The following is a 14,285-nucleotide window of genomic DNA, read 5'->3' as shown; positions in this document are numbered from 1 at the left end:
AGCAATTTGTTAAGCAATTTTCATAAATCAGCTATTCTCGGTCGCAGAGTCTGCATTCAAATTCTGGTTTATCTAGGGCTGCAGTGATAAACTCATGGCCAGTCTTTTAAACTTTTCTGATGTCTTCTGTTAGGGCTTACTGTGTCAGCTTCCCCTGCAGCCTGGGGTTAGTTAGTCGCTAGTCGCCTTAATTTCCCTAGCACTTTGCAGTGCGCTTTGATCTTTCTATAAACACCTATTTTAGGCTGGTCCCAAGGTAGTGCGTTATCTCAACTGATTGCTCACAATCAGTTATAAATACTTGTTTCGCGTTAGCATACCAGCGTCAAGGAAACGAAACTTTACTAAAAAAGTCCCCTTTGTACCAATATAGAGAAAACATTCTTAACATCAGCGAAACATTCCCAGAGTTACAAACAAGTAAGGGGAAAGAAGCGGCTGCCAAGACGGGAGAATTTTATACAAAATTGTGGAGGAAAATAGAACAACTGAAACTCTTTTGTGAGCAACGATCTCACCTTAGCCCAGTCTAAAAAAGGTGAAAAGAAGACAATTAGAGGCTGGACCACGGGTGAGGGCAAGGCTACAACTGCAAGAACGGGACCCCAATCGCAGGAGCTGGACCAGGCACGAAGGGGGTGGGGGTGGGGGTGGGGAGCCGCGACTGGGGCGGGGCCACAGTGTTCCCTGGGCGGGGCCTTAGTTACGAACTAGACCTTGATCGAGGGGGTCGCAGCCGCAACGACGCGGGGCGGGGCGGGGCGGGGCGGGGCGGAGCGGGGCGAGAACTCTGGGCGGGGCCGCAACGGCAGAGGCGGGGCTATCGCGGGATTGCTACGGAAGCCGAACAGGTTCGTCGCGGTTGTCGCAGTTCCGGCGGAGCGTCTGCTGAGTTCTGGCGGCGGAGGCTGCTCTGCCGGCAGGTACCGGTAGCGGTGGGTGTCCCGCTCCGCCAGCTCAGCTTCTGCAGGATCCCCGGCTGGCCCGGGCCCAGGCGCCGCACTCACGGCGGCTCCGCCGCAGCCGCGGAGCGAGCAGCAGCCCGCGTCCCCCGAGGTTGGCGTCATGAGGAGCCTGCCGTTCTTCTGCCGCGGCCAGGTGGTGCATGGCTTCGGCCGCGGCTCCAAGCAACTGGGCATCCCCACAGGTGAGCGCGTCGTGGGACCGTGGGGTCGCGGGGCCGTGGAGCCATGGGTCGTGGGGCAGGGGACCCCGGTAGCTGAGCTCCGCTAACGCTGAGCTGCGGAGCCCAGTCCGGGAAGGAACTGCAGGTTGATTGGCCGAACTCTCAAACTGTTGAAAGTTCTCTTCTTCAGATGTTACTGTATAGTGATCAATGACAACACGGGTAGTTCTGTGAGAGCCAACGTTTATTTGGTCTGACTACGTAAGTTTTAATAGTTAAGACTTAACTGACCGTCCTTAAAGATCATATCCGGACTGCTTCTTGACCCATTGAATCAGTCTTTCAGTTTGAAGTTTGGGTTTCTGTATTTTGAAAATAATAATCTTATTATTATGAGTCACTACTCAGCTTACTAGGAGCGTTACGAGGAAAGCGCTGGGACTTTGTTTTAATTCTGACAGAAAGGGTCTCGCTCCGTTTCCCAGCTGCCACCTACTCCTGGGCTCGGGAGATCTCTCCTGGCCTCCTGAGTGACTAGAGATAAGGGCAATCTCCGATGAACCTCCCCGTTTATTTTATGTGTTTCTTTGCACTTGTACATTTCCGTTTGGCTTTTCTGAGATTTTCATACGCTTGCCTTGTGCCTCATTCCTAACCTTGCGCCCGAAGACGGGAAATCCAAGCCAGAATATATAGGGTTGGATTGGAAGTCTTAGAAAAGATCCTGGAAGTCGGAGTGTAACGATTCAGGCTAACCTTTTAATGTGATTTTAATCAATATTTAACATGAAACTTGTTATACTGAGTATCTGTTTACTTCTATTTAGCCAATTTTCCAGAACAAGTAGTAGACAGTCTTCCGGCTGATATATCCACTGGCATTTATTATGGTTGGGCCAGTGTCGGGAGTGGAGCCGTCCATAAAATGGTGGTGAGCATAGGATGGAACCCATACTACAAGAACGTGAAAAAGTCCATGGTAAGAGGCACATTTTGCTCTATTGAATGCACACAGAACTCCTCAGTATACTTACAGGGTTTCAGAGGCAAAAGCATCAGGTGTGGTAGTGTACTTCTCAAATCAGGAGTTCAAGAATAACATGGGTGACCTGGTGTGATGTCACACACCTTTAATCCCAGCACTTGGGAGGTGGAGGTAGGCGGATCTCTGAGTTCAGGGCAGACTCATCTACAGAGTGAATTCCAGGGATGTCAAGACTACTTGGAGAGATCTTGTCTCAAAACAACAGCAAAGCAAAAAGAATAGCCTGGACTAGATGCTTCCCTATATTACGTCATTCCTGCTGTACCCCCAAGCATTTATTTACTTTATTTGAATGGAAAATTTTTTTCTCCGTGTTTGTTCTGTGCTTCCCTTTATACTCCCGATCAGGGTTATATAGTTGGATCATGTTTTTGTAACAGTTTTCTGCTAACCTCTCTGCTTTTAGGTTGAGAAGTGTAATCCATTTAAATTAAATATTTTATTTTTAATCGTGTATCTGTGTCTGTGTGGATGTGCACATGGGCTCAGGTACCCGTGGAGGCCAGAAAAGGAAGTTGGATCCACTGGAACTGGAGTTGACTTTATGAGCTGTCCACTGTGGGTGCTGGGATCCCAACTCAGGTCTTCACATGCTCTTCACTGCTGAGCTGTGACCCCAGCCCTCCATTTAAAATTTAAAGTAACTGCTATGACCATACTATTGGACATTCCTATAGTCCTAACACTTAGATGGTGATGCAGGAGGATGACAAATATAATCTGGATTGTATTGTGAGAGTAATTGCTGGCAAGAAAGGATTTCCATCATATTGCTTTTTGTTTTCAGTGTGTTCTTTAAGTGGGCATTCCTGTTTGCATCAATATTGCCTGTTTTATTAGTCATTTCCCTTTTAGGCACAGAAAAACTCATCTCTACTTCAGCCTTTCTAGTGCTGGATGACAGATGCGGGCTACCAGGCACTGAAACAATGTTTTTGTAATTGCACATGCACTTATATTTATCAGAATCAAAAATGAGATATTATTGTTTTTTGAGACAGGGTCTTGCTGTGTAACCCTGCCTGGCCTGGAGCTCACAGAGATCCATTCTCCTGCCTCTGCCTCTGCCTCTGTCACTCCTGTGCTAGGATAAGGTATGCGCCATCATGCCCAGCTCTTTTGTTTAAGACAGGGTCTTCCTATTTAGCCCAGATTGATCTGGAACTCACCAGATAGCCCAGGACCCCAAAATACTCATGCTTCTAAGTGTTGAGATTATAACGTGGACCACCAAACAGGCTCAAAAGGGAGGCACTTCACAAAGCATTTCATAAAATCGGTCTTTGCCGTAGTTAGTGTTTCATTCGGAGTTTACTCACTTGGTTGCCTTTAGACTACTTCCTGAGTGGGGCTCAGCTTCGTTCCTGGTCTCCGTTGGTTTTTATTCATTTTTTTTATTTTTTTGGTTTTTTGAGTCAGGGTTTCTCTGTGGTTTTGGAGCCTGTCCTGGAACTAGCTCTTGTAGACCAGGCTGGTCTTGAACTCACAGAGATCCGCCTGTCTCTGCCTCCCGAGTGCTGGGATTAAAGGCGTGCGCCACCACCGCCCGGCTGTCCGTAGGTTTTTAAACATTGCTGGAACTCATATCCAGGGTCATAGCATACTAGGCCAACATTCTGCTTAGCTACCCTCCTAGCCCCTCTCTCCAAAATCACCTTGAGGATATAGTATTTTGTTTTTCCCTGCCCTGCTTTTCCCTACAGCTTAAATCCTTACTGGTTTTGAGTTAATCTTTTGTAGACACCAAGTGAAAAAGCAGTTAGTGGAAGAATTTTGAGACTTGGTCTTGCTGTGTAATCCCGGGTGACCTTGGACTCAGAAGCCATCCTCTGCCTTAGGCTTCTGAGTGCCAAGGTGTCAGGCCTGTGCCAGCATGCTGAATTTTTAACCTTGAGGAGTATTTAAGAGAAGTGTGTCCCAGAGAACCACACTGACATATAGGTCAGGGGCCTCAATCTTCCTGGTACTGCGACCCTTTAGTACAGTTCCCCATGTTGTGCTGACCCCGACCATAGCATTATTTTCTTTGTTACTTTGTAGCTGTAATTTTTCTGCTCTTATGCATTGTCATGGAAATATTTTTGGAGGTAGAGGATTATCAAGGGGTCTCAACCCAGAGGTTGAGAACTGTTGTAATGGATAACAGTGAGCTTGAACTCCCTACGGCCTTTGGGCTGTGCTGATATTCAGTAGGGTGAAATTGCTGGAGAGGTAAGGGAAGAGGTGATTAGAGCACACACTACTTGCTTTTCTGTGGGGAGGGGAAGGAAAAGGAAGGAGAGGCTATCACATTTCCTTTATAAGCTTCTTAGATAACAGAAATAATGTTTGTTACTAAACCATTTCTGGACCGCCTAGAATTCTGATAGGAGAAACTCAGTTACACTGTCAGGATGCCAATGCAGTTCAGGACGGGATTATTTTAATACTGTTATTTGCCTTAACAGCCATGCATGAAAGTTTTTTGCCCTAATAAATAGTATTGTTCTATTAATTTTAGTATAGCCCAGGTCTTCATTTTCTTTTGTAGCTAGTGTTTTTAACAGTCTCACTGGGGATCAAACTCAGTTTGTCTAGATTGGTGCCTGCTCCCTTTACCTGCTAAGCCATCACAATGTTTGCAACACCTTTTCTTGAGAACGATTCTCCATAGCTTAGTGTGATCTGACTCAGTGATGTTACCCAGCCCGGAGTGCTGGGGTTACAGGAGCTATTGCCTGTCTTTGAGCCCTTACCACCATGTCTGTATGATACCTACACACATACACACACACCCCTCTTTCCCTGCTGAGCCTGAGACCCTGCCCACATCTAACAAGTCCTTACCACAGAACTATATCCTCGTGCCGCACCCCCTTTTTGTTTGATTTGAGATGGTTTCACTAAGTAGCCCAGGCAGGCAAGACCTTCTGTCAGCCTCCCCATGAAGCTGGAATTACAGGCCTCTACCACCGGCTTACTTGTTAGTGTAAATTCTCCAGTTCTCTTTTCAGGATTTTCTTGGATTCTTTTGATTTTTACCATATCAACTGTTAGAATAGCTTGCTAGTTTTCTGTAGCTCTTAGTGTTAAGAGTCTTTTTGAAAAGTGGATATGAGAGAGAATGTGTGCCAAGCACTATCTTCTAACTTGCGAAGATGGGGAAGAACGGGGCAGTAGCTGGGGCTTCTCCACTGCTCCTCAGTTAACTATCTCAGGCTCTGAGCAGCCTGGAGGCACAGGCTTGCAATCTCAGTCCCCAAGAGGCAGAACCTGGAGGAGCTCACAGCCACCTGGGCTGCAGCCAAGACTGTCTGGAAGACCCAGTGGGTAGCAGAATGCTTACCCAGTGAATGACAGACTATGGGTTTGATCCTTAGCAGGGAAAGGGAAGAGAGGACCATGCCTGGAGAAAAAGAGGATAAACTTTAGATTTTTTATTTGTTTGTTTCGAGACAGGGTTTTTTTTTTTTTGTGTAACAGCCTAGCTGTCCTGGAACTAGCTGTTGTAGACCAGGCTGGCCTTGAACTCACGGAGATCCACGTGCCTCTGCTTCTCAAATGCTGGGATTAAAGGCATGCGCCACCACTGCCCAGCTAGGTTTTTTTTTTTTTTTTTTTTTTGGATTTTTCGAGACAGGGTTTCTCCGTAGTTTTTGGTTCCTGTCCTGGAACTAGCTCTTGTAGACCAGGCTGGCCTCGAATTCACAGTGATCCGCCTGCCTCTGCCTTCCGAGTGCTGGGATTAAAGGCGTGCGCCACCACCGCCCAGCTAGGTTTTTGTTTTTTTAAAACTGGTTTTTCTCTGGGTAGAGGTTTCACAGCTGAGGCAGGGGGATTTCTGAGTTTGTAGAGTTCCCAGACAGCCAAGGCTACACAGAGAAACCCTGTCTTGAAAAACCAAAACCAGACAAAAATGGAAGTGGATTTTCTTCCCCCTCTTTTGAGTCTAAGTCATATTTCAAGTGTATTTGGCTGGTTGTCTTACTATGTACATGCGTGGAGTCAGAGGAGGGCGGAAGAGGGTCCTGGATCTCCTGGAAATGGAGTTACACCATTATCAGCCATCCTCTGGAACCTGGGAATCAAACCTGGGTCCTCTGGAAGGACAGCTCCTGCGTTTAGCTGGTCATTGAGCCATCACTACAGCGCTCCTCCCCACCCTCTCCACACATACTATGGTAATCTTTTCAACACTTTGTTTGTAGGAAACCCACATCATACACACCTTCAAAGAGGACTTCTATGGCGAAATTCTCAATGTGGCCATTGTCGGCTACCTCAGACCAGAAAAGAACTTTGATTCCTTAGGTAAGAATTTATATTAATCTTCGTTACTATTGCAGCTGTGACTATGGCTGTCATGGCGACAGGACATATATTTGAGCATTTAATGCATGCTAGGCACTATTTTATTTTTCGGTTTTTCGAGACAGGGTTTCTCTGTAGCTTTGGAGCCTGTCCTGGAACTAGCTCTTGTAGCCTAGGCTGACCTCGAACACATAGATCTGCCTCCCGAGTGCTGTGATTAAAGGCGTGCACCACCGCCCGGCTTAGGCACTATTTAACCATAATATACAAGTTAATCCCTTTGTCACCCACAGTAGCCGTGTGAGATGTTGGTGTGCCTATCTCAGTGATAAGGAAATTGATCACAGAGATTAAGTAGTTTGCCTTCGTCCATTTCCTGTTGGTCTGACTGAGTACAGGTGTTTATTTTGCGCACAGTTGGTGGAAGTTGGAGTCAGGAGTGATGCGATCATGTGGGCAGTACCTGGTGAGGGCCTTCTTGGTGCCTCAGTGGGGGCACATCGCAGGGTGGATCAGAAGAGGCTCACTCCCGGGGCACCACAGGGTGGATGGGAAGAGGGCTAGGAAGAAGCTCACTCCCTGGGCACTCACCATTCCAATCTGCTCTCATGGTCCAGTCACTTCCCAGAGTTTCCACTTCCAAATCCTTTCAGCCTTAGGAACTGTTCAGCACATGAATTTCAGGGCATACCCAAGCCATAGCGGTTAGCTAGTGAGTGGTGGCACCTGGCATCTGACCCTGCAAGGCTGACTAGTGCAGGAAATAGTATTTAGGAGATTGTTTCTGGTGTCATCAAGTGCCTGTTGGTATAGAGGGAGGATTTAAAACCCCAGGACGCGAAAGCTTTCTTTACAAGAGAACCCGTCATAGAGCTGACTTTCCCTGGAGAAAGACAAGGCTCTAGTATTGGTTGACCCCTGTGCTTTGCCAGGCCTGTGGTGCTAGGGTGGCTAGCCTGTGTGTTTGGGGTGGGGGTGGGGCTGAGCAAGAGGAATAAAATGTATTTATTAGCAGCTTATATTTTTTCTTTTTTTTTTCTCCAGAGTCACTTATTTCAGCAATTCAAGGTGATATTGAAGAAGCAAAAAAACAGTTGGATTTACCAGAACATTTGAAACTCAAAGATGATGATTTCTTTCAAGTTTCTAAAAGCAAAATTATGAATGGCCATTGATGGAAAGTGCCTTATCTAGCCCTTGCTGTCGGGTCTCAATGCTTGTGATACAGTCTCACCTTGGTCATATTTTAAATCGAGCCTTTCCCTGTAGCTGTCAAGTGGTCTTCAGCTATTAACTCCATCATGTTATATAGTACTAAAAGATTCATTCAGAAATCAAGACTTTTTAAATGTAGTATGTGATTTTAGTGTTGTGTAGTGGAAATGAAGTCTGTATGAGTGTGGGTGGAAAAGCAAGTCTCTGTGGGAAATGAAACCTGGTTCTCGTTCTCATGTCCATGTGCGCGGGCGCTGCTGAGCAGGGGCTTTTCCCAGGAAATGTGCCACACAGAATTTACCCCGGGAGGAGAATCTATAGAGTGTGTTTTCATTATTTTGTGTATTAATATATTTTTGCAGAACTACAAACTTGCGAGCTTTGAGTCGCCGATTTCCCATTAGGTCACTTCCTGTAGTGTCCCAGTGTCTGTACAGAGCCCCTTGAGCTTGAAGTGCTCGCACGTGTCCCCGCGTCAGGGCGCCTGCTTCTCTGCACAGATTTGTTTCATTTCTCTCTCCTTTTGAGACAGGCTTCCATTCTGTCACTCCGGCTGACTTCAGACAATTTGTAGCGGTCTGCCTCTCTTTGCACTGGGATTAAAGGAACGTACCACCAAGCTTGGTTATCACACTTTCCTGAAAGGACACAAAATATTTGTTTTCTCCTTAGGGAAACCAATAAATGACATATGTCGCACATATGAAGTGTGGTCCTACTGTTTTCAATGGGAGCTCTGTATGAACAGCTACTTAAATATAATTTAATGGTCATCTAAAGAGTCCTTGGAGTTTCAGGAGTGGAGAAGTTTTAGCTAAATAATATTTCTCAGTTTCCCCCTTACTCTAACTTTTGGTGGCTTGAGTTACTAAAGTTGAAATTGCATTACTGATCGTGTTGTGCCTGTCAGCATATTGAATCATTGTTTGCTGTATGGCAATAGATTTGTTGTTGGGGAGGCCCTGCCTGGTGGGAGGGTCCATGTTAAAATATGAAGGCAATTTTAACAATACACAGGCCCAAACATGGGGTGTGGTGCGGGATGTATGCTGGACAAGTGCTCTGTCACTGAGCCACATCCCTAGCCCTGAAAGTAGGATCTTTGATGTTGGAAACTCCATACTTAAAAGAAGCCTTAATTTTCAGTGGGTTTATGAAGCAAAGTTAAAAACAAATGGAAAGTACAAGAGTAGATTTGTGAGGATTTTTTTTAGTAAGATAGCTCGCTGCTATGTTTGATTAAGTGTATGAAAGTGCATTGCTAATGTCATCTCACATTTTGTTACAGCCATTGCTTTGGAATTATGTGGTTGAGAGGTTAGTGAATTATCTGGACTTCTGTATTGTTGATGTATTATAGGAAATTATAGTACCACTTTGATTAGTCTGAATGTTTTTAGGCCTTGGAATAAATTTTGACTATGTGTTAATTTTCCTGTGGTGCATGTATGACTAAGCTTTGCCTGCAAGCACACTCCCTGCCCCCAGCCCCTATCGCTTTCCCAAGTTACCCCATCTTTTTTTTTTTTTTTCTGAGCCACAGTCTTTGAATCCCTGGCTGGACTGGAATGTGCAGAGATTCACCTGCTTCTGCCTTCTGTATGCTGGGGTCAAAAGTGTGCATCAAGCCTGGCCAAGATCCCCCCCAATTAATGCTTTTTACATCTGTGTAGTTTACTCCCTTGTATAATTCTCAGACAGTCCTGTACACATGGCATGGGCCACCAGTCACACACTGATGCGGGGCATTCTTCCAACTTTGCTATATATAAGTACATTTCAGCACTCCTGAGCTCTTCTGGGATGAATTCGCAGCTTGCATTTAGGGCACTTATGTGACAGGGTTGTGTAAGGACCAGTAGCTTAGACCTTAAGACAGCTTTGCTTTGTTGATGAAATTTCTATCATTTTCCTGTTCCCATGAACTTGGAACAGATGTGAGATGGGTGGAAGAGAATCAGCTTCACCTTTAGAGACAGCTGTGACACAGAGCAGTGCTTCCAAAGGAGATGCCGTCCATCATAAGGACGAGTCAAACACTGGAGAGCAAACTTTCCATCGATGGCAGGTGGTTTGAGAACTTGAAATGACTAGTGCGTATAGAGAAATAACAGTGGCTTAGCCATGCTACATGAAAGTCGGGGGAAGCCAGGTGTGGTAGCATGCTCCTGGAGCTCTAGCGCTGGGGGGCTGAAACCAGGGCACTTCAGTCTGGAAGTGTGAGGAGCCCAGCCTGATGAGTATAGTAAGACCCTATCTTAGAAGTGGGCGTGAGTGGGTCAGTGTATAGTGCAGTGGGAGGGGCTATACTGGCATATGATACCCTGGCTTCAGCCTCCAGCACCAGATCCGACACAATAACAAAGTTAATTGTGTATTTGGAAAGTGTTCAGAAAGTTGGGAAACAAGATGAACTTCTGAGATGGCTTTTTGTTTTTTGTTTTGCTTTTGTTTTCGTTACAGGATTTTACTATGTGTATAGTCCAGGCCCACTTGGGATTTGCTGAGGTCATTAAGCCTCAGCCTCCCAAGTGCTGGGATTATGTGTGCTGTATTGCGCCTGGCCTCAGCAGCAAATACTCTGTTGTGCTACAAATCAAACCTCAAGATGCATGCAAGGCCAGCAGTCTGCCAACTGAGTTACATCCTCAAACTCCTGAACCCTTAATCTTACTTATTTGTGGTGAGAACATTTAACATATTTTAGGATGAGTTCTAATTTGAGGTGGGGTTTCTCTTGCAGACCTGGAACTCTCAGAGATCCGTGTGCTTCTGCCTCCTAAGTGCTAGGATTGAAATAGTGTGCCACCATACCCAGCTTAGGTTGGTTGGCTTGCATCCTATTTTATTTTGTGTACCCTGTATGTGTGTATGTTGTAGGTGGGCAGGTGTGTAGGTAGGTGAGGGTCATGGAGCGATCATACAAGTTCATTCTCTTCCACTAACTGGGTCCTTGGATTGAATTGTCATTGTCAAGCTTGGCAGCAGATGCCTTTGTCCACTTGACCATTTTATTGGCGTGGATTCTAACTTTTTAGAGACAGGGTCTTGTTATGTTGCTCAGCCTGGCTTTGAGCTTAAAATCCTACCTAAAACTCCCAAGTGCTTGGTTTACAGGCGTGTGCCACTGTGGCTGAAGCATGAACATTTGACCTGGTTTTGATCAGTCAACCCGCTTCTTCCTCTGGAGGTTCATGTTCTCCAATTTCACATCAACAGCTTCACTTTATCCATTTTTTTTATGTGTATGAGCGTTTGCCTGCATCTGTGACTACATACCACATGTGTGCAGTGCCCAAGGAGGCCAGAAGAGGGTGTCATATGTCCCGGGGGTAGTGTTGTAGTTTTTGAGCTACCGTGTGAATACTAGAAATTGAACCCAGGTCCTTTGGAAGAACAACCAATACTCTTAACTGCCGAGCCATCTCTTCAGCTCCCCACCCCCCAGTAATTTCATTTTTTACACAGTGTATTCAAGAGCTACATTTAATGTTTTGGGATATAAAGATTGGAAGTCACTTTTAGGGCACGAGGTGGGTTCTGTCCAGAGCCAGGTATACCCGTTTCCACTTGGGAATTTCGGTCCTTTTAGACTGCTGTGAGTTTTCCATGATTTTCTGAGGCTGAGCAGGGAGTCATTTTACTTTAAGGTTTGAAGGCATTTCATAGTAAAGGGTTGCCCATGAAGTCTTTGTGTTAGATGAAGGGCGTGTGTGTGAGTGAGAGAGATCTAGTTCCTTAAGTCAACAGAACCTGATACTAACGTTCTGAGAGTCCCAGTATATTTCAGAGTTGAACTTTTCCCTTACTATGATTACTTGCTTTCTCTTCCTATGGATTTCCTTCTTAGAGAATATAGGGCAGCCTATTGTGGTGTGTACTGGAGACTGGGGTTGAAGTCTAAAAAAACCTACAAAAAGGGCCCAGTACTTCATCAACTGACCAGTGTTGGTTTGAGTTTTTAGAGAAAGTCTCCATTGACTAGAACTTGTGATCCTGTATGAGTGTTGAAAGTATCTATGTCTGAAACATGGGTGGATGTGTGTGTGTTCCATGTCAGAATATATTGAATGATTAAAAAGTTAAAAAAGTATTGTATCAGTTTAGCCAATTCTGTCTTGTTTTCCAGTTTACCAAACAGTTTTGCTTTCCACTGATAGCTGGCCATTGGCAGTCACTTCTTTTGTTCCAGTCTCACTTGCTGAGATCACATACATTTTACGTGGATGTGCATGTGCGCATGGCAGAGGTGATGGGGAGGAAGAGAGACAAGGAGGCCTCACTGGAGGCAAAGGCACAGGGCTGATAGAGTTGCAAGCTGGAGTCTGGCGTTCTCTGCCTGGTGGTGCCTCCATGAGCCAGGTAGTCCAATGATAAACCACGGAGGCAGGTCGTCATAGCAGGTAGTCTGATGATAAACCATGCAGGCAGGCCATCATAGTTCAGGTGTGCTTTTCATGGGGTCCAGGTAAGACCCTTTGTTGGTCTTGTGTGTAATCCATTCTCAGGCTTTTCTGATCAGGCTTTAGTGTGTTCCCATGTGCCCACTTGTTCCCAGCCCAGTCTACTTTGGTAAATTTTTAAGTTTCACTTGTTTTTCTTTTTCTTTTTTGTTTTGTTTTGTTTTTGTTTCTCAAGACAGGATTTCTCTGTAGCTTTGGAGCCTGTCCTGGAGCTAGCTCTTGTAGACCAGGCTGGCCTCGAACTCACAAAGATCTGCCTGCCTCTGCCTTCTGAGTGCTGGAATTAAAGGCATGTGCCACCACGGCCCTGCAAGTTTCACTTGTTGGTCCCAGTTGCATAATGAGACTGAAACCCCTCCTGCCCCTCCCTGCCTTCCACATCTGAAACAGTGCAGTTAGAGATGACAAAGAGGCCAGGCAATGGGCTTTGTTCATCCCTCCAGCAACTGTGTCTGCCTAGGTTGGGATTGGGACGTGAGGTTTGCATGTCGTTCTGTTTATATCTGTCACAGAGAACGTTGCACAAAGGCATAGGTAACCTTTCCATTTTCAGTGTATGGTGGGAGGGGTTGGGGAGGCAGATGCCTGCTTCTTAGGGATGGGACAGATGTGGCTCAGAGACCTCGTTCAAAGATGGCTGCCTCTAATGAATAAGTGGCGGAGAAGAGGGGCAGAGGAAAGGATTCCAGAATCCCAGGGTCTGAAAAACCTCTTGGGAGTCTGTTAAAGGGGGCACTGCACACTAGGGATCTTACAATTGAATTGCTTCAGAAGTGAAAATATACAGAGAATTCACTTTCTTTAGAGACTTCAGAGTCCTTAGCCAGGTAGGCTTGGCCTTTTCCCCCAACCCAGGGCTTTTCAAACCATGCAATCTGAAATCAGATTAGTGTGGTGTAACTTTGGAGATGGCATGGTATGGAATAATAGAGCATGGACACACACTGTCTGCTTATATTCTTTTATTTATTTATTTATTTATTTATTTATTTATTTATTTATTTAAGATTTCTGCCTCCTCCCCGCCACCGCCTCCCATTCCTCCCTCCCCCAATTAAGTCCCCCTCCCTCATCAGCCCGAAGAGCAGTCAGGGTTCCCTGCCCTTTCGGAAGTCCAAGGACCTCCCACCTCCTTCCAGGTCTAGTAAGGTGAGCATCCAAACTGCCTAGGCTCCCACAAAGCCAGTACGTGCAATAGGATCAAAACCCAGTGCCATTGTTCTTGACTTCACACACACACACACACACACACACACCTCTGCCTTCATGGTTCTTTGCTCAGAACTCCTACCAACACAAGTCATAAAAACTCAGATTTCTTCTTCTGGTAAGGGCTATATAAAGTCTTCCCCTCCTTTCTGCACTAGAGATGACTGTAACTCATCACTGATTCTTGTCCTATAGGTTGGTCATAAGACCCTTCTCACCCTGGAGGGCTACTGCCCCCCCATCACAGTGGGAGGGATTCTGAGTAGAGATTCAGGAATGCCAAGGTTCACACCTTGTTGGCCTTCCCCACCAGTCTATTCGAATTGGATCATACCATTTTTGTCCAGTTACATTAAATTTTTTTTCTTTCTTTTTATTGATTCTTTGTGGATTTCACATCATGCATTCCGATCCCACTTATCTCCCCGTCCCCTCGCATCTTCCCTCTGACCTTGCAACTCTCCTCAAAACAAATTTAACAAAACCAAATTTAAAAGAACCATACCAAACAAAGCAAAGAGAAAAAACAAAGCAAAGCCAAAACAGCAGCAACAACAAAACAAAAAGAAGAAGATCCTAGAAGCTGTCGTACGGCCCATGAGGCACAGTTTAGCCTTTAGTCTTTCATCTTTCCTTGCACGTGTTCTTTGCCATGAATTGTCTGGGCTGGAGGCCTCTGGCTTCTGCTACACCACGGATAATGGGCTCTCACTGGGGCTCCTCTTGGATTTCCTGTTGTTGTCCTATCTCATGAAGATTCTGCTGTTTTGGATCTGTAGGTTCGTCCCCTTCACCTGCTCCAAAAGTTCATAGATTCAGTGGCTGCTGGGGTGGGCCGACCCACAGCCCTGGTTCTGGGCCTGGGTGGTAGCTGGGTTGGTCAGCTCGCTAGCTTTCCCTCATTGTAACTACCCTGGCGAGCTCTCCAGCACTGTCT

The 14,285-nt window shown here is 45.8% G+C and overlaps 1 protein-coding gene across 1 annotated transcript; it reads left to right on the top strand.

The window, feature by feature from the left end:
• Positions 1-831: 831 nt before the first annotated feature.
• Rfk (riboflavin kinase) lies at positions 832-9,096 on the top strand. The gene is made up of 4 exons (XM_057778445.1): positions 832-1,147; positions 1,954-2,105; positions 6,359-6,461; positions 7,506-9,096. The coding sequence occupies exons 1-4, from the start codon at positions 1,066-1,068 to the stop codon at positions 7,634-7,636; spliced, it is 468 nt and encodes a 155-aa protein (XP_057634428.1). The 5' UTR covers positions 832-1,065; the 3' UTR covers positions 7,637-9,096.
• Positions 9,097-14,285: the final 5,189 nt, after the last annotated feature.

Source organism: Chionomys nivalis, chromosome 8 (genome assembly GCF_950005125.1).
Source record: "Chionomys nivalis chromosome 8, mChiNiv1.1, whole genome shotgun sequence".
NCBI lineage: Eukaryota > Metazoa > Chordata > Mammalia > Rodentia > Cricetidae > Chionomys > Chionomys nivalis.
This window is presented reverse-complemented; position numbering and strand designations above follow the sequence as displayed.

Bases quoted from the DNA above. Each gene is read 5' to 3' on its own strand.
- Rfk (XM_057778445.1), top strand. From the start codon at position 1,066: ATGAGGAGCCTGCCGTTCTTCTGCCGCGGCCAGGTGGTGCATGGCTTC. The intron at 1,148-1,953 runs GTGAGCGCGTCG...ACTTCTATTTAG, and splicing joins GCAACTGGGCATCCCCACAG to CCAATTTTCCAGAACAAGTA. The intron at 6,462-7,505 runs GTAAGAATTTAT...TTTTTTCTCCAG, and splicing joins AAAGAACTTTGATTCCTTAG to AGTCACTTATTTCAGCAATT.